Source organism: Hermetia illucens, chromosome 4 (assembly GCF_905115235.1).
Source record: "Hermetia illucens chromosome 4, iHerIll2.2.curated.20191125, whole genome shotgun sequence".
Classification (NCBI taxonomy): Eukaryota; Metazoa; Arthropoda; class Insecta; order Diptera; family Stratiomyidae; genus Hermetia; species Hermetia illucens.
In genome coordinates this window covers 139,791,814-139,810,327 of record NC_051852.1, presented here as the reverse complement: position 1 = coordinate 139,810,327, position 18,514 = coordinate 139,791,814, and the positions used below count along the sequence as shown (strand labels likewise).

Below are 18,514 nucleotides of genomic sequence, written 5' to 3'. Positions count from 1 at the left end.
ATGCTCTGCTTTCCGAATTCCTGCGACATGTAAAGCTGGTACTGAACTCGAATCTAAATAAGCGCGTTGAATGTATTCGCTATCCCTTCACTGGCTTATGCATTCGGAATATTGCCGTAGACGAAGATCGATTTGGAAAACATCCAGCGGCGGATACGGACAAATATGTTCAAATTCCGAATGTATCATCCAACCTGCTCCGTGACACCGGAGATAGGGACGTGGTTGACGTGACGGCACAACATCATCGCCAAGTCGACTCGCTGCGCGCTTATTTTTACAGCAAAGAGTAGGCGAGTCCCTTGCATGCGGCTGTCTATAAGGCAGATTGTGGGCTGACTCCACTTAACTTGAAGGATCGATCTTTCAATTCTCTGAGTGGGGTGAAGTCGGGCCAAGAGCGGACCGATGAATGGAAGTCGAAGGCAATGCACGGTAAACACGTGAATTATCTTTTGTCGATTTGCATTTGTGGAACAGATGACTGGGGAGCTCTTTGCAGAGACGGAGGTGTCCACGTGTGCCATTCAGGACGTCGTGGGCGCCACCCCAGCTTATAAAAAGCTCATCATAAAAGAACGGGTGGAGAATGTGTGATTCGGCATTAGAGACGTTAGACCATCTCGTTTCTGGCTGTACTGGTATGGCACCGGTGCAATGCATTACCAAGAATAATGCTTTATGTAAGGTTATCCATCAAAACCTTGCATACAAGCATGGGCTGATCACGGGGACATGTCCGGTTTACCGATATGAGCCCCAAGCAGTACTCGATAGTTCTGCTTAGAACATGTATTGGGACCGGCAAGTTTCGACTGATCGCCATACTCTACATAACAAGCCTGACGTATATAATTGATGTTGCTATCCCCCATAATAGCAACATCGAACGGAAATACGTGGAGAAGGTGAACTATAAGCCACTTACCTAGAAATTTGGCTTCTCGAGCGGGTGATTGTAGTTCCCATAATATGGTCAGCTACAGGTATTGTACCTAAGTCCCTCACGGCTTGCCACCGACGCCCCTTGAGTTTTTAAGTAGGTAAGAGTGTAAAGAAGGCAAGGTAAAGTCGAAAGATAACAAGAATTCGGATAATGGAAGATTTACCTTAATTTTTCTTGTACTTGTTGATCTTTGCTCGATACATGCGAAACATTTTCGGGTTTGACTGTCCCACCGCGCATTTGTGTTCCAGTGGGCCTTCTGACTGTCGGGCTGTTGCTTCACCTTTACCGACAATAGTTCAACTAAGCGTAGGTAAAACATTTCCTGCATCGAATCATGCTGACCGGGTGATAATGGAGCAGAGTACTATCACCGTCTGTATTTGTGGATATCTAACAAAGCACCTAGGAAACATCTCTCAACGAAAACTACGTTAATAAACCAAATACGAAGCATTCAGCAAAAATGTTTAATTTTTTATTATATTCTAAATTTTAACTACATACAGATACAAAATATAGTTTAAAACAAGAAGAAAACAATGGTATCAATAATCGTAGAGAATTGCAATAAATAATGTAATGAAAAATATAATCTATGATTTTTTTTAGTATTTAAACATAATTTCTCATCGAAATTGTTTCTTCTCGCTATCGAGAAATTCATATTAGATATTCTATTACATTTTTAGTTGTCTTATTTACGCTTTTTTCGAAAATTTACAGTTTTTCTCCTTTTCCTTCATTTGATTAGGATACGCAACTTCGCTGATCGCCTACTTATTCTCTTTTTTCGGGTTTTCTTATAGATTATATATTATGAATTACATTATTTTTATACACATTACAAACTAAAAACTTAAAACTTAGCACAATTTCACAATGGGCTTTCATTATAGTAGGTTTTCTTGCAAATAGAACGTTTAAATAATATTTAATGGTGGTAATAAGGTGTCATACTGGATAACCAAGTCAGAATAGTCGATAGCGGTATTCAATCCCAGCACACGGTGCTATCGAGTAGTGAGGGTAGCGCATTGCGGCGTTTAGCTTCTGGCAGTTTATGCAAATATAGTAACTTTTTGTTGTAGATAAATTTGAATAACGTGTCGACTATAACGAAGTGGGCGCTGATATACTGACTTAGGCAAGGTATGACGACTATCTTTCACGGTACCATCGGCCCCGAGGTTTTCGTAATCGTCTCGGTGAAATTGGGCACACAAGCGCGGGGCTGGATTTGATCGGTCTTTGCTGAGACGGCGTTGGGGATGACGATGTCTTCATTGTGATGTCAGTGGGTGTTACAGAATGTGGCGTACATGGTTCGCTTTCCTCTTCGACATCAGGCCGCTCGGTTTTCACATTATGCACACTACGGCTCAGGTAAAGGTGCTTTCCACGTCGGAAACTTATTCGAGATGATTTACGAATTTTCACATCCGGCGGTAGTTTATTGCAGATGTTGACTTTGCATTTGCGACTTGCAATTATCTCCTTTTGAATTTCAGTTTTGATTTGGCTTCCTACATCTAAAACGGTGTCCAGACTATCCGATGAAACTGTAAACATGTCTGAGTTTTCGGCCCGATCACTTGCGAATGTAAGGTTTGTATTCTCATCGCGTAAGGCCGTGGTGACAGAGTTGCAATCGCATTCGTTTTTATCTTCCACGTCCGTCTCCGGAGGTGTGATTGGTGACTGCGTCGGAATTTCTACTTCATTGTTGAGTTTCTCCACGGTTTGGTTTGGAGTATCAACAGTAGTAGCCAGGCCGTTCAGCACTGGCATTTTTACAGTATTCTGCTGTCGGGTAATTACTCGTCTTTTCTTCGGCCAACCCGTCCTATTCACTTTCACCTTCTTGTTCATTGTGAAGAGCTTGTAGAAACGCAGTCTGCTCGTGATCGCCTTTGGTGGATTCGCACTAGAAGCGTTCGTCGCATCGTTAGCATGGGCATTGTTCAACACCAATTCGCTAAGATTCGTTTCATACCGGAAATTATCAACGATCTCGTTTTTATCCTCTGATATTGGAAGGCCTTCGTCTTCATCAAAATCCAAATGGCTTGGCGTTAGCGAGAGGAAGAGATCGATTTTTCTCTGTAATCTATTCACATCTACAAATTCTTGCTGACGCGCCTTTCGTTTTTCATTCGGATTGGTTTCTGTGGGTTTCAGAAGAGTGAATTGCTTTCGCGGTCGTCCCACTGCTCGCTTGATTTTTGGAGGAATTTTATCTGGAATTGGTTCGCACTTGATTCTTTTGTTTTCTAGCAGTTTTTCACCACGACGCAATCGTTTCACGCTTTCACCTATTTGCGGTGAAATTTGCATCGTAGTTTGCTCTTTAGGTGTTTCTACACGAATTTCAACTTCGTTTGGTTTTGGTGTATCTTCTTCTGACTTTTCGTCTTTTTGGGCGGTAGCTGGCTTTTCCTCCTGCACTTTTTCGATCTTTTTAGGAGCCGTTGACGATTTCTCCTCTTCCGTCTTCTCAGTTTTTCGAACGTTGGACGATTTGTCTTCTCGGCGATTGATCAGACAACTAAGAATGGCTAATGTCGAAGGATGTTCACGAGGTGATTTCCTAGGCATTTCCATGTTAAGTATCGCAGCCGTTGGTCTTTTATATTTTTTCTTCTTTTTATTCGGCGACTTTGATTTTCTTGGGTTCTCCATTTTGATACTGGCGGTTTCTGACTCATTCTGTTCAGTGCTACTGGGTGAACTGTCTTCTTGTTCGGCGTTAATAGGCAAATCGGGATTTGATGGTTTATCACCTTCGCTTTTGCTTTGCAGACAACTACAATTCGCAGGTAAAGGTGGAAGCGGACCCATTTCATATGGAAGTTTGCGATAAACTGGAATTACGGAGGAAAATTCAAAGTTTCAGATGTGAAATCACAACCGCTTTATATTTTAGACTCACCTGTATTTCCATAATATTCGAAAGTTTCTTCCTTGCACTCATCCTGTCGATGAAAGACGTTATACCACGGTTCACTATAAGGTACTCGCTCAAAAGCGAATTTGTACTTTCCAAGCTCATTCTGCAATATACTCGCTAAATTACATACTTCCTTCTTCTCCCCCATCCTATCCTCCGGTGGACTTGTAACGATTTGGGTCACAGCTTGCTCCTCTTCAGGTTCGGCTGGTTCCTGTTTTATTCTTCGTCGTCCACGCGGCTGGATGGGGGCCCTTCGAAATCGCCGTTTCCGATTCCGCTTCACTCTCCTATCGCATCCGGAATCCTCTAGTTTTTCCTGATCAGCAATTACATTATTACTTGCGGGCTCAGTAAAAGAATTGTTCACTTTTTTACGTTTCCCACTACTACTGTCGCGACTGTCCTCCGTGCCTTGGCTCACGATCGACGATTTGCGTTTCGAAGTACCACAGATTTTTTCACTTGAAGAAAAGTCACTAGAGTGGGTTGTTCGCGACTCAGATGTAGTGTGGCGATCAACATCAGTCGGGATATCACTGGACATTTTTGGCGGAAACATGAAATTCACGGCTTCGCCGTTTAATATCGCTAATTCGGTTTGACGAACCTTTCGGAATTTCACAATGAGTGGGGCGGGCTGTTCGGAATTCTTCTCCGCCAAGGGTTCTTTCTTATCTAATGCATTGTCCGTTTTTGCATCCACTACTTTGTACATGACTGTCGATATTGGCCGTTTTGACTTCACGTCTGGCGACTCCTCGATTTTCACGATCGCTGGTTTGGCAACTTTCGTGCGTTTACTCTGCAGGTTAGAGAATATGGCGTCATTTGAGTTCTCCTCATCCTCTTCACCTGCCTCGGCGTAGTTGATTTTCTTTACCGATTCCCTCCTGGCTCTAACCACGGCGCCCATTATTTCACTCTGTGACTTCTTATCGCCCTCGTTCCGATTCACCAGTGATTGTGGTGGCAAATTTATTGATTGCCGCGAGAATGATTGTCGCGTGTACCGTGAATAGTTATTCGGTTCCGATAAAGATTTCTTACCCAGTTCCACGATGGCAGTCTTCACCGGTTCCACTTCTGATTGACTATTATTGTGCACATATCGATTATTTGTGGCCGTGTGTCTCCTTGATCTCTTTGGAAATATTTCGCAATCACTACCGTTGAACAGAGTCTTGTTAATACTTAGGAATTTGTTAACATTGGCACTAGATTTTATCAGTGAATCTAATTCCAGAAAATTGCGATCGTTCTTCACATAGTTCACATGTTCGTCAGTTTTTAAATGGACAGTTAGGACGTCGTACTCGACGCGGCATATCTCACAGAAACCACACTGTTTTTCGGAAGTTATTCTGCTACTGGGCTGCACCCGGATGTGTTTCGTTGACCGGTTCTTTCGTGTCATGGTGCTGTCTTGTGATTTTTTTGATTCTTGCAAGTTCCCTTGCGTTGCCTTTACACTTCGACTGTGTCTAGAGGATCGATCATTTGCGTAAGCAAATGCTCCAATGTTCTCATCTGATTGCAGATTAATCTCTGGCCATTTGCCTTTCAGCAGGTTGTAGTATGGCCGATATTGTTTATGAAATGACTCGATTTTTATGAAATTTCCTTTTAAGACTTTTGCGTTTCCAGCCTTTTCTTTTGACTTTGGCGGAAACTCTCCTTTATAGTGTTCCTTGATGGCGTTGTAAACTTTATCGAAATATTTAAGAGCGTGCTCTGTATCCCAAATAGGCGTGCCCCACCTACGGGCTACTTGCGATGGGCTTCGACTTAGCAAAGGTGGACGTTCTGATTCAGTTGTCACTTTGCGGGCTCGCTGCAGCATTGCATCTGCCCGGCTTTTTATTTTACCCCCTCTCTGAAATCAAGGACAGAATTTAGAAAGGGTTTTGCATGCGAATCTACAGAAAACCTTAACTTACCTTGGAGTCATTGCCGGCGGATGCATTGCTCCCGGTTTCTGAATAGTTTGATAGCGAAGTTCTAGGCGAGGCCGGCGCTGAAGGGGAATTTACAAAAGGATCCTTATTTTCGAGTACTCTATCAGTTATAAAATGTGTAACGTCCTTGGTGAGTAGAAATTCAATCGACTGAAAGTTAAATATAATTACTTTTTAGGGGCTGTTTATAAAAAATCGTTGGATGGAAGTGCAGTTGAGTCAGAATGAGGACTTCACAATGCAAACGTTAGGGATCACGAAATTCTATTCGACGAAGTGTTAATTTAAATACACGCTTAATTATGGTTAAATCAATTTCTAATATCTTAATGAATAGCCCGTTGCTCCTGCTATAGACGCAATGTTTATCTAGAGTGGATAGAGTCAATATTTCAAATCAAAAGAACTTTTTATGATGAAATAGACCAAAAAATAGGAGTAGAGAATAAGAAGGGTAGGAAGCCTAGCAGTTAGCTCTGCTTACATTTGCAAAGAAATAAAGGGCATGTAAAGTAGTTCGAGCGCAATGCTGACCACATTGCCTCCTACAGGGTACTGTAGTGTAGTGTGAATGAAGTGCTCTAAACACTTCAAGGCCCTGATCCAATGGGATTGTTGCGCCAACGATTATTATTATTATTAAAGTAGTTGCAATTAGTGGACTTTTAGGGTTTAATTATCATATCCCGCGTCTTATGTAAATTTGAATAAATAAACGTTCGCACTTTACATAAACAAAGGCAGCAATTGTCCCCTTTGAGAAAGGAGGAAAAATCCAATATAGCTTGAATGGCTGTACAAAACTAGACGCTCCAAGAAGTAGATGGGGTAAATCGGATAGTACCCACTATTATTCGATTTGTTAAATCCCAAAATGAGATAAGGACTTTCCATTTAAGCTGAGAATTACAAATTCGCTCAATGTATTCCCTGCTTGTCGTAAAAGGAGACTAAAGAGGATCGAAATTTGTATGCTAACAATTGATAAAACTCCAAATTACACATCCATGATCAAGCTTTATCTACACTGCGAAAAGGTGGTCACTACACCACCAGCAGTTGGGTCTTCTACTGAGGAATGAGTATCTTCTAAGCATCGATGTGTCACACGTTTTGACGATGCATCCTGTTATACATATATAGCGCTCTAACTAGGCAAATGCTTCTCATAAACTGCATCCCCTTACTGTAGTCTCCTTGGTCCCCTTCTCGACGACCCACTCATTAAAATCATCGGCAATGAGCTTTGGACTTCGTCCCCTTGTATCGAGAACAAAATTGTCCAACAAACTATCACAAAAATTCAGACAATGCAAAGTTTGGTGAGGAGTAGCAGCTGTATACGTATACACCGCTTATTTTTGCCCTTACACAGCCACTATTCTCCTGACTCATCGCATATTATATGTCTTGGCGACCGCACGCCCATATCGCCAACCATCGAATTTGCGATCCACAGACCACCATCAAAATGTTCGTAGGGTTCGCTTACGATGACAACCCCCATCTTGGACTGGTAGGTGGTCTGAACAAGCAAATCATATACGACTCTGCAATAATTGAGGTTTGAGATCCCTATTTTACTCCTCGGCAATATGTCCTTTCTCCCCCACGATCGGCGCGATCAATGCCGACAAACAACCCATATAATTCGAACAACTTCTGCGCTGTCTCCACTGGCAGTTGCATCATGGCCATTTAAGTATCGCTATAGGCTCCTCCAACTTGAATTGTTGTTTCGAGGCAGATACTTTAGATGTTATTTCGTCGAGATCCTTCTACTATACATAGACCTCATATTTGTGGACCCATACGATTCCATTCTCCCCAAACAGATCCTAGATCTTTTAGATCGAGATCAACTTTTCAATGTCTCAATGTATGACAGATTGCCCTTGCTGGAGATCATAATTGTCTCTGGCAAATTCGTGATTAATTTTTGGATTGATATTTAATAATGCTATCGAGATCACTAGAATGCTCGCTTTTTTAACTGATGCCTCTGAATTTCGACAATTTTAGCCCCATATTTTGAGTCTGAGTGCGCACAAGAAAAGGAGGCAGGACATATTTGTTTTGGTACTGATATTATATGGGATGGCGGGTACTCGTATTTTAAACAATTCGTCAGAAAATATCGAAGGTCTTTACCTCTAGCGCAAATTAAGTTCTCAGTCACATCCCAAAAATTTATTTTAAAACCTAGTTGACTGGGAAAAAAAATTGGCGAATATGAGGAGCTCATAGCCAGCCTTTAACGCTTTCATATGGTATTAAGATAGAATTGCAGTGATACCCACGTCGTAATAAAATAACCAGGTTAACTACTAGGGAAATGGAATTAGAAGCAATTGGTTGATAGGCTCTCATTCCATGTTGAGCAACTTAAGAAGAAGGTACATTTCAGCACGAATTTCAGTCGTAAAACATTGAGGGTTTCGTTTATCAGCGGAAACAACAACCAGTATCCGGTCTAGGCGTGGATTAATAAGGAACTACAGACATCGCGGTTCTGTGCCGAGGTCCACCAATTCGATATCCCTGAAAGCTGTCTGTCGTCCTGACCTACGCCATTGCTCTTTTTGAGGCAGGGTGCATCTCAGCTTCTTTTTTTTACCATAAATATTCATGTCCGTCTAGCTGAGTGGTTAGAGCACAAGGCTGTCGTACGGAAGGTCGCGGTTCAAATCTCACTGGTGACAGTGGAATTTGTATCGTGATTTGACGTCGGATACCAGTCGACTTAGCTGTGAATGAGTACCTGAGTCAAATCAGGGTAATAATCTTGGGCGAGTGCAATGCTGACCACATTGCCTCCTACAGTATACTGTAGTGTACCGTTACGGTCTTGAATGAAGTGCTCTAACATACTTCAAAGCCTAGATCCAATATGGATTGTTGCGCCGACGATTGTTATTATTATTATTCATATGTCCGTCTATAGAAGAGATGGATATTGCCACCAAAAGCCTGAAATCAAACAAAGCAGTGGACTTTGTCATCATATCGGCGGAAATACTAAAAGCTGGGGGGTTACCGAGCGGTAAAGTATATTCACATATCGATCCAACAACTATGGAACGAGGAGAAACTTCTGGGTGTATAAGCATCATTCATTCTATCCACAAAAAAGATACAAACTGGTATATGAAAACTATAGAGGGGTCTCATTGCCGTGCACTTCTTACAAAGTATTCACCAAAATTTCGGAGACGAGATTTAGCCCGTACACTAGAAACCTAATTGGTAAATATTAAGGTGGTACATAGAACTGAGGGTAAAGATTCAGAAGGCCGGTAAAGCCTTCTACTTCTGCGAGAGGGTCTTTGTAAGGAAATGGGATTTTCGGCCGAACATACTTTCCTGGATATTCACAGCAGCGGTTCATCCCGTTTTAACGTACGGTTCTATCATGTGGTGGTAAGCGCTGAGCAAGGGCTACAATAGAACAAAACTTAATAGGATTCAAAAAACCACGTAGGCAGATGCTCCTCCTTCATTTGGAACTCCGCATTAAATACGTTGCAACGTTCAGTGCTGTCAGACTACGTGAGTCCGACTATTGAACAGCAAAGCTCTACGCCTATAGTAATATCCTAGATGAAGAACTTCGACAACTCTCATCATTTCCAGCGGACCACCTGCAAGGTGAGCTTTACACGGAGCCTTGCTGAGAGCTTTCTAATCAGACCATCGCAACGTGTTGCAAGGTTATGACATAATATTCTTCACCGACTGAATCAATATGGTCGGTGTGTAGCTGTTATACGATCTCGTAAGGCGGCTATCAAGGCTTTTTACGACATCCTCCAGAATTGTAGGCAAAGCAGGGACGCATTCAATTACCTAGGCGGCACACTCAAAGTCTCTCTCTCATTTTGATTCCCGGTGATAGGAACATAGAGAAGAATGAGCGGGATGATGGAGATGACCAAGAGGGGCTGTCGACGGTCAAAGATGAAATCTACTCACACTTCTTAACAGCCGCTGATTTCAAATGGCAAAGGTTCACCAGACACGCAAAGTCAAATAAGATTTCACCCGCTTATAACGAGACCCGATCGCTAACACTAGTCTATAGGGGACCATGACAACAGACTTAGCATAGCCTACAACTCTCAACCCTGAGACATTTTCCGATTGTCCAGGTTTAGTTAGAGCCAGGCTTCGGGCGTTAGGTAAACAAACGTTTGTGGACAAATAGGGCGGAGCTGCTTGCCTTTGTGAATGCTGCGGACCATAAAATCGGCGATAACGGGCACGATAGCTCAAGTGTAGGTTCAGAATACGCTGATTTATTAATCATCCAAGTAGTTTTAAACAAGAATGCGCGCTTGTCCTTTCCTTTCCAATTTAGCGCTTGAACTGACTATAAATTCCCGTCAACACCAGGAGGCTACTGTTGAATTCCGATCAGATAGTGGTAAGCGCTGAAGAAACTAACAGAAGCGTATTGAAGGACAAAAGTGATGTGAGTCGGAAAACCGAAGAAAAGAAGATGTAGTCGACGACGATGATGAAATGCTATTAGGTGCTAGAGTAGTTGGCAGTTGGAGCAAATATTGAAGGAAGCTAAAGGTCGAAATGGCTGCGAAGAACATCCAGTGCAATTCCATCTTTAATACATGAAATGATAAGTGAGTCAGCTTACGGATGCTGAACGCTTCTCCAAATAGAACACATTCAAGTGCTGGAAGTCATTGGGCTTGAGGGTTTCCCGCAGAACTAGCCCTAGCAACTCCCATATGCCCATCAATACAGAGAATAACTAAGGATCAGAAGTTCACGGTTCGCTAAAATGCTCTTCTTGTTTTGTTTTCAATTGAAGGAGTTAGATGTGACCAGTGCTGATGGGTTGCCATTGCCTCAGATGGAATTACAAGTTATCTTTTTAAAAAAAAGTCAGATGCTTAGTCCAAAATGAGAGGTCCGTTGACCAAAAAACAATTGGAGAAAATTTCTTTCTAATTGGTCATCAAATGGATGGTGGAATCATGACACCTTCAATCCTTAAATAAACAAAAAGTAGTTCTACACCGGTCGGCTTGAGTTTGAAGCAATATTCGTCTTCAATATGATTCACACCTATGTTGGGTTCATGGATACATATAAGGGAATGAATAACATCAGGGGACCGATAAGATGTAGAGTCTAATAAGCTACATCTACCCGGGACGAAACCGGATTGAGGGTTGTACATACTACTGGCTCGGATAGTGCCGCAAGGGGGAAAGGAGAACTCTCCAGACCTCCATCATCTCACTCCGCAATGTACAGCTTCATCACCGGCCAGGCTGTGGAAAGTGAGCATTCTGGGGGTCCTCATTGCCGTTTACAAGGAGCGTGCGGACATTTCAGATACAATCCAATCTTAAATCGCTTTCAGAAGATAAAGCTTGTACTCATCAGGTTAGTCCCTATCCGAGATGTCGGCAGCAAGAAAATTTCGAAATTTGCAAGTTGCTGTTCCACAAATTTTCACCCTTTTTAGTCGCCTTCTACGAGGTAATGTTTTGAATAAGTTCAAGGTTGGAGGGCAAAAGAGCAAAATCCAGCGGAGAGGAAAGGCAAATAATTTAGGGTCGTCAACGTACAGCAAATATAAAACAGGAAAAATAGGGGCCAAGTATGGAATTTTAAGAATCACCAGAAGAGAGAGAGGAGGATCGGAATGAGTGTTTATGAAAAGAAACTCCTTGAACGGTATGAGAGCTAGAGCAGAAAGAGATGGTTGAGGGGGAGGTTGAGTAGAGAGAATTTGGAAAGGAGAACATAGTGGTCAACGATATGTATCAAAGGCTTTGGCGAAATCGATATAAATAGCGTGCACATCCTGTTATGGATAAAGACATTTAGCAACGTAGTTGGTAAAGACAAAAAGGTTTGAAGCAGTAGATCGATGTTTCACGACACCATGCTGCTCTTTCACAATGAGGTGACCGAAGTGCGCGGTCAGCCAGTCGTAGAAGTATCTCTCGGGGATTTTGGAGCAAGACGAAGGAAGAGAGGTGGCACAGTTTTTCACAACTAGTGGGGGATCTTCGGTCTTGAGGGATAGGCATGAATTGGGCCGCTTTCCAAATTAGGAAAGTAGCATTCTTCTAAACTTTTGTTGAAGATAACACATAGAGGGAGACAAATGTGTTATTTACAGTTAACAAGGAATAGGTTACGAAGCCTGTCGGGTCCAAATCTGACATTTGTGTCAAGATTATCAATGAGATTCAACTAAGGAAAAGAGGGGTAGAGGGCGCAGTGGATGATGGAGTAAACACGGAAGAGAAGTAAGAATAAAGATGATCGTAGGATTGTTGTGGGGAGTTGGCAGTGGAATCAGCAAAGTTCATGGAAGAAGGTAAAGATTGGGTCGGGTTACGGGAATGGCGAACGTGTGACCAAAACGGTTTCAAGTTGCCGCGGACAAGGGAGGCCTTGACGATCAGCAAGTACTCTTATGCGCTATTTTAATCATGGACTTTACAGTGGAGTACACTTGGAATGGGCATGGTCGACGTCATTCTTTGAAGTCCGAAACTTTTTTCGCAATGCATGTTTCAGGTGGTTGTTTTTAAGAATCTTCATAGTGAACAAAGTTAAGTAACAACAAGAAGAAAAGTAAGAGAAGAATAGGTATAACAGGAGGGGAGACCGGATAAAATATTATAGAAGATGCAAAAAGCTTGATCACGCGTAGGGTTTGATAATATATGATCCCAATTAATTGACGGGTTTTGGGGCCTGAGCGGGGGAGCCCTGCTTCAAATTCAAGTGGGGGTTGTTCAATTTTGACATACGGGGATGAGCGAGAAAATAGACAGGCGCTCGGGAAGGTTGGAAAGGAAGAGATCGAGAGTGTGGCCTAAGAAATTTTTGGACGTGTTTAAATTCAGATCCAAAGTGTTCAAAAATAATAGACGAGCTTATAAGACAGAAACGACAGCTGAGGTGTGAATGGCAACAGTTTAGATCGCCGAATTCGAAAAAGAATCTTGTAGCGGCTAGAAAGGAACTAAAAAAAAAGCATTGAAAAAAGAGAAACCTAAAATCTGAAATGTTTCCTTGAAAATCTAAAACCTTTTCCGACCACGAATTTGGAGGGCGCTGAAGAAACTCAATAAGTCAATTCTGCACGAATCAGCAATCCGATTGTCGCACGGCAGTTGGGCGAGGACTGATGCCAAAAAAAGGTCCAATCTTTGCTCAACACGCCTCTCAAGTTTTCCATCCAAACCCACATATAACGGATTAATAATTATCACTTTCGATTCCCAAAGGTGGACATCAACCGGTTCATTTGAAAGCTTCCGAAGTTTTAAGATTCTCGCAAGATCACATTGATCCCAAAAAGGCACAGTTCAAAGAACTGCCGTGACCTGCATTCACTCAACTGACGCACACATATTTAATGATGTCTTACGGCCTTGGCTACTTTCCGAAATGTTGGAAATTGTCGCAAATTACGATGATCCCGAAAGAAGCTAAAAATCCTACGCTTGTCACCACGTCCTATAGACCAATGAGCCTGCCTCCCTCACCATAGAAGCTATTTGAGAAACTTCTTTTATCTAAGCTACAACAACACTTGGACCAAAAAGGGGTTATTTCTTCTCACTGGCTCGGACTCAGGAGAAAACATGAAACTGTTGAGCAAGTTTATCGACTAGTCTCCGAAATAAGCTGTGCTTTGGAAGGTAGAAAGTACTGCTCGACCGTATTCCTTGATGTTGCACAAGCATTTGACAAGGTCTGACATGAAGTTCTCATCTACAAAATCAAAGAAGAAATACATCAACATCAAACCGGGAGTACCCCAGTAGTGCTCTGCTTTATTTGATATGTACTGTAGATTTGCCCACAAACGAGCGCCTATTTACTTCTACTTTCGCTGACGATACGGCGATATTCTGCATACATTCAAATCCTAGTGTTGCATCTCGAGACCTCGAGAATCACATGAAAGAGGATGAGCAATGTTTGGCTCGCTGGAGAATCAAAGTAAATGAAACAAAATGTAATCATGTCATTTTCACATTGAAGAAACGAACATTTCCCCCAGTTAAGTTTAACGGCGTATCCATTCCTCAGTCTAAGGTAAAATACCTAGAAATACACCTAGACACAAGGCTTACTTGGAAAAAAATATTTTGAGGCCAAAAAACTAAGATTCCATACCCTGCACACAAACTTTCTAAGCTGCCTTTGGAATTCAAAGTGCTGATATATAAACCAGCGATAAAACCAATCTTTAAAATCTCAGCAGAGGAAGGAAGGGAAGAAAGGAAATTTGGCAGTACGGAGTTGCGACAAGCTGTCAAACAATTCTTCGTACAAGTGGAAAGGGTTACCACAGGGGACGTGCCTATAAGATACAATAAACGTGAGGGAGTTAAGGAGACACGCAGGACAACACAATCATATGATGAGCCAAAGGAGGAAATTAAATTAAGAACTCCATCACCAGTGGACTTACACAGCGGAATATAAAATATCCTTTGGGGAGCTCCGAGCTCAGTATATTGTCGTCACGCCAGGTTTCAGAAATAAAAATTACATGATGTCGCTGAGCCAGCGCGGGTAGATTGAAGGCCACCAGTTTGGTTTTTAAACCCTTTAGATTATGATAAAACAGATGAATAGTGAACACAGAACCAGTTCCGCTGATCGGCAAGGCAGGCGGGGTGCCCTGGAATTAACTCCTGAGTTGTTACGCCGGTACATCTTAATGAACACACCTTCAGGTCAAAAAGAAGGATTGCCGATTGTGTCGCATTCGAACGGATGTGACTTTAGACGAAACTATCAGTTGGCTTTCTACTACCCACATAATACATCTAGATAACGCGTCTTTTCAAAAATATATGAGAGAAATCAACACTTGTAAAATGTAGATTTTGAGATATAGTGGCGGATCAAATACTGTAGAGGTAGACTCCTTTTGGAGGAACCACAAATCATTGCCCGAAATTCTTGTAAGCAGACAATGTAGATCAAACAGACAATCTAAGAATTTCCAGACACCTACTCCAAGTTAAGGAGGAATCTAAAAGACCACCTAGGACAGATGGAAGTAATGCGAATTGCATTCAATTGGATTTTACTTAGTAAAACATTTTCTGGCCTTTGAAAAAAATAGAAGCGAAGATTCATGAAAGTAAAGGCTCATTGGACTACTTACTGTAGACGAACCAGAGGGGAACATCTACTCGGGAAGTTGCTTTTACTGGCTTCAGTTCAAAGCTGGGAATTGGATTTGTAACTGATAAATTATAGTGAGGTTCAATGTTTTGGGTGAAATGAATATTCTTTCCGAGACAAAGGTGGTGGAGTTGAGTTCAAATAAGGGGCAATGACTTCAAACGTATCACCAATTGAAAATATTACTATAGAAAAGGTTTTGCTATTTATAAAAATTGGTCAATGCCGATTTTTGGAAAATTGCGAACGGTGAAACGCAACAAAATGCGTGCAAATCGCTAGGAACTCTAAAATTCATGATTACGAAATAGTAACACCAAGGGAAGGGCTAGATAAGCAAGCGAAGTGCACTTGTATGGCGGCCACATCGCCCGGAAATTATCTCTAGACAAAATGTGAGCTTTAGAACCGTCCAACTGCGTGTTGTTGGGAAAGATAAGAGAAATTATGGCTTCTTACATTATCTTGTTGGCTTTCCCATCAGCACACTGAATTGAGGTTATTTTCAGAGGGCACTACACCAGGTACTGTGCATATTCGATTGCAGCGGCCATTAGACCCCCGAGATGGTGACGATAAATTCTCTCCGCGAGCCACACATTCGAGCATATCGCCTGCCGTACGGGCAACCATTTATTTTAACATTCTACCATCGGAAACTGAGCCGGTCGAGAGTCACAGAGGCTACATGACTACATGCATCTGTACGACGCCTTGCCTCGCACCAGAAGAATTGTGTGTACAGCATAAAATGGAATCCACTTCGAGCATGAGCTCTACGCCATTACAGCGCAAGAAAAAATAGTTGACACGTCGTTCGCCAGCACGAAATGGGCTCTTTCTTTTCGACCACCGGAACACGGCTCTGAACGCCCGCAGCCATGGCAAACGCACATTTCACATCATCCATTTGGCGGCACGGCGACCGAGGCCAACAAAACCACGACGACGGCCGAGTGTCATGCGCGCCAATGGAACTTGACATATCTCCGGTCGTCGGCACACGTCGACAGGCCTCGGCGGCGAGTTTTCATGCGCCCTCTCGCTCCGCCGCCCGTCTCGTCTACTTCCCCGAAGCATTGTGTACGGGAAAATTCAATTGGAAGTAAACAATCAAAACAAATGGAACACCACACAAAACGTTCTCGGCTCGGGCCTGCAGCTCGACAGCAACAAGGCAGACGTTCGAACGTGGAACGGGCGGGCGCATTTTCTGCCTTGTCTGGCCTGGCCTGGCGTAATTCCTCGCGCTCAACGTTGCTCGGCGGCCCATCGAAAATCGAAAAGGTAGACACGGCGGCCTGGCCGCGGTCGCGGCACCATTGCCGCCAGCAGCACAGCGCAATCATTCGAAGGCACGGCAAATGTGGCGCGGGGCACAACTGAAAGAGCAGCGAACGAATCAACGGGCAAAGCACAAAATATGAAAAAGATGAACAACAAAAAATACAACTCAAAACTTACGCCGCCAAGTTCTTTGATTTTCGACTCGATTTTCAGTGAGACGTTGTGTTTTTCGATGTCTAGGTAAAACCGAAAATTGACCAGAGGTTTTAAGCTTTTCACAACTTTACATTTACCTGAAACGAAACGGAGGAAAGAAATTAGAGCGCGTTACTAGCGAGCGTTCGTGTGATTGTCAGATTCACGGAAAACTCCAACGCATTGGCGAGACGGGGCTCTGGCGATGCGACCTCCTCGAAAACGAGATTCTTCTGGAGGAAATTTCGGCTGCCTCGCATCAGGCGCCGACGTTTGCGTCTTGGCTTACTTGTTTTCACGTTGGCGACTCTTGAACATTTCACTTCTGATTGAGGTTTCATGCCTTCGACCAGCCACCAAATAGCAAATTCGAACTTTCCGTCGGACCACTCGCAGCCGTCGTAGCAACTAGCGACATTTTTTATGTAATGCGACGACGAGGCACAACACTCGGAATTTATCAGAAAATGGCGTTGATTGCGAACGTTTCACATATCACTCGATGGTCACGTCTCTAGCGAACGAGTTCCACAGTCAATGGCAGAGCCGCGCGGATGGGATTTTCTGTACGGCACACGCGAATCCAAAGAAGTCGCCGAGTGACATAGGTAATGTTGCGGCCATTAAATGCACTCGCGCTCGTCCGCTATCTGGGGGGCGCTCGTCGTGGTTGCGAGGGAGCGAAAACAGGCGGCGTGAACACCCAGCCGTAGGCTTTCCGGCTTTTCCGATTGCGCGACGCGACCAAGGGACTCCTCGAGGGAAGAACTAAGCACAGTTAGGGAGTTTTTGTTGATTACTTCACACTTTTCACAGCGAAATTTCGCAGCTCCGACGTAAATTGTGTCGACCGACCGAATCGCGTTCCACATACATTGACAGTTGGTCGTGTTGGAATTGCCGTCACACGCACACAGTTGCGTTGGATAGAATCTGTCCAGGTGCGGAGCGGAGGCGCGAGGCGCGCTCAATATGCATTTTGGCTGCTTGAAAACAAGCGAAAATGAGCGCCATTTGACAGTGTATGTGACTCGGGTGACACCTAGCCGTGGCTGTCTATCTTAATGAACAAAGGAATATATTTTCTACAATGTTACAGAAAAAGGACATCATTTGTAATAAAGCAGATTATCATAGCAATTATAGAAGCAAAATAAATTTTGCACGGATGCTGGTCTCCAAATTAGTCGGTTTATACCTGAAGCTATGCTAGCAAACAATGGATAGATAAAAAGGCGGGAAAGGATAAAACTAGAGACTGGGCCCTATTTCAAGTGTTATGTACCAGTTAAGGAGGTATTGGTGAAAACCGGATTTTCAAGCTACTGCTCTCTTCGCCTCTCTCATTGGAGTGTCGTCTAAATCAAAGACTTTTCTAATTACTATATTTGATTGGATTTGATTCAATTTTTTTAATAGTACCTTACTTCTAACAGATACTTATATTTAGCTAAATTTATTTTAACTAGCTTAACTTTATCACAATGTGTGGCTATTACAACTGTTTGGCCTACCCGACCTTCTTAACGCAGTATTTTAGAAAACTGTGCTCGCACTGTAAGCACTCTTCTTCTTTTTCTTCAGCCTTTGTCCCGTTCACAAGCAGGGTCGGCTCGACGTGATCGGTTTCGTCACTTGGCTCTATCGAATTCCTGATTTGGGTGCAATCTCGAGGCTTTTAAATCCCCATCCAGCGTATCAAGCCATCGTTGTTTCGGTCTGCCTTTTGGTCGTTTACCATCGACTTCGATGTTCAGATCAATCTTGGTAAGTGAATTCTCATTAGCACGAATTGCGTGACCATACCATCGAAGACGCCTCTCTCACAATTTTTCCCCGACCGGTGCAACCCCATAACGATCGCGGATATCCTCATTTCGGATGTGATCAAAACGTGTCACGCCACTAGTCCAACGGAACATCTTCGTCTCCATTACCGCAAGACGCTGTTCATTGTCTTTTATAGTTGGCCAACACTCAGAA

At 43.0% G+C, this 18,514-nt stretch overlaps 1 protein-coding gene across 3 annotated transcripts; it reads right to left on the bottom strand.

The window, feature by feature from the left end:
• Window positions 1-1,402: 1,402 nt before the first annotated feature.
• LOC119654232 (protein chiffon) lies at window positions 1,403-17,625 on the bottom strand. Of its 3 annotated transcripts, XM_038059455.1 has the most exons (5): window positions 16,821-17,625; window positions 16,514-16,629; window positions 5,837-6,004; window positions 3,879-5,772; window positions 1,403-3,810 (listed from the first exon to the last, which is right to left on the bottom strand). In XM_038059455.1, exons 1-5 carry the CDS (start codon window positions 16,870-16,872, stop codon window positions 2,108-2,110), a joined length of 3,933 nt encoding a protein of 1,310 aa, XP_037915383.1. In that variant the 5' UTR covers window positions 16,873-17,625; the 3' UTR covers window positions 1,403-2,107. The 3 variants fall into 3 exon arrangements, with proteins under 3 accessions (XP_037915383.1, XP_037915384.1, XP_037915385.1); XM_038059456.1 differs by lacking the exon at window positions 16,514-16,629 and having other exon boundaries at window positions 16,630-17,624; XM_038059457.1 differs by lacking the exons at window positions 16,514-16,629; window positions 16,821-17,625 and adding an exon at window positions 15,509-16,506.
• Between the last annotated feature and the right edge of the window lie 889 nt (window positions 17,626-18,514).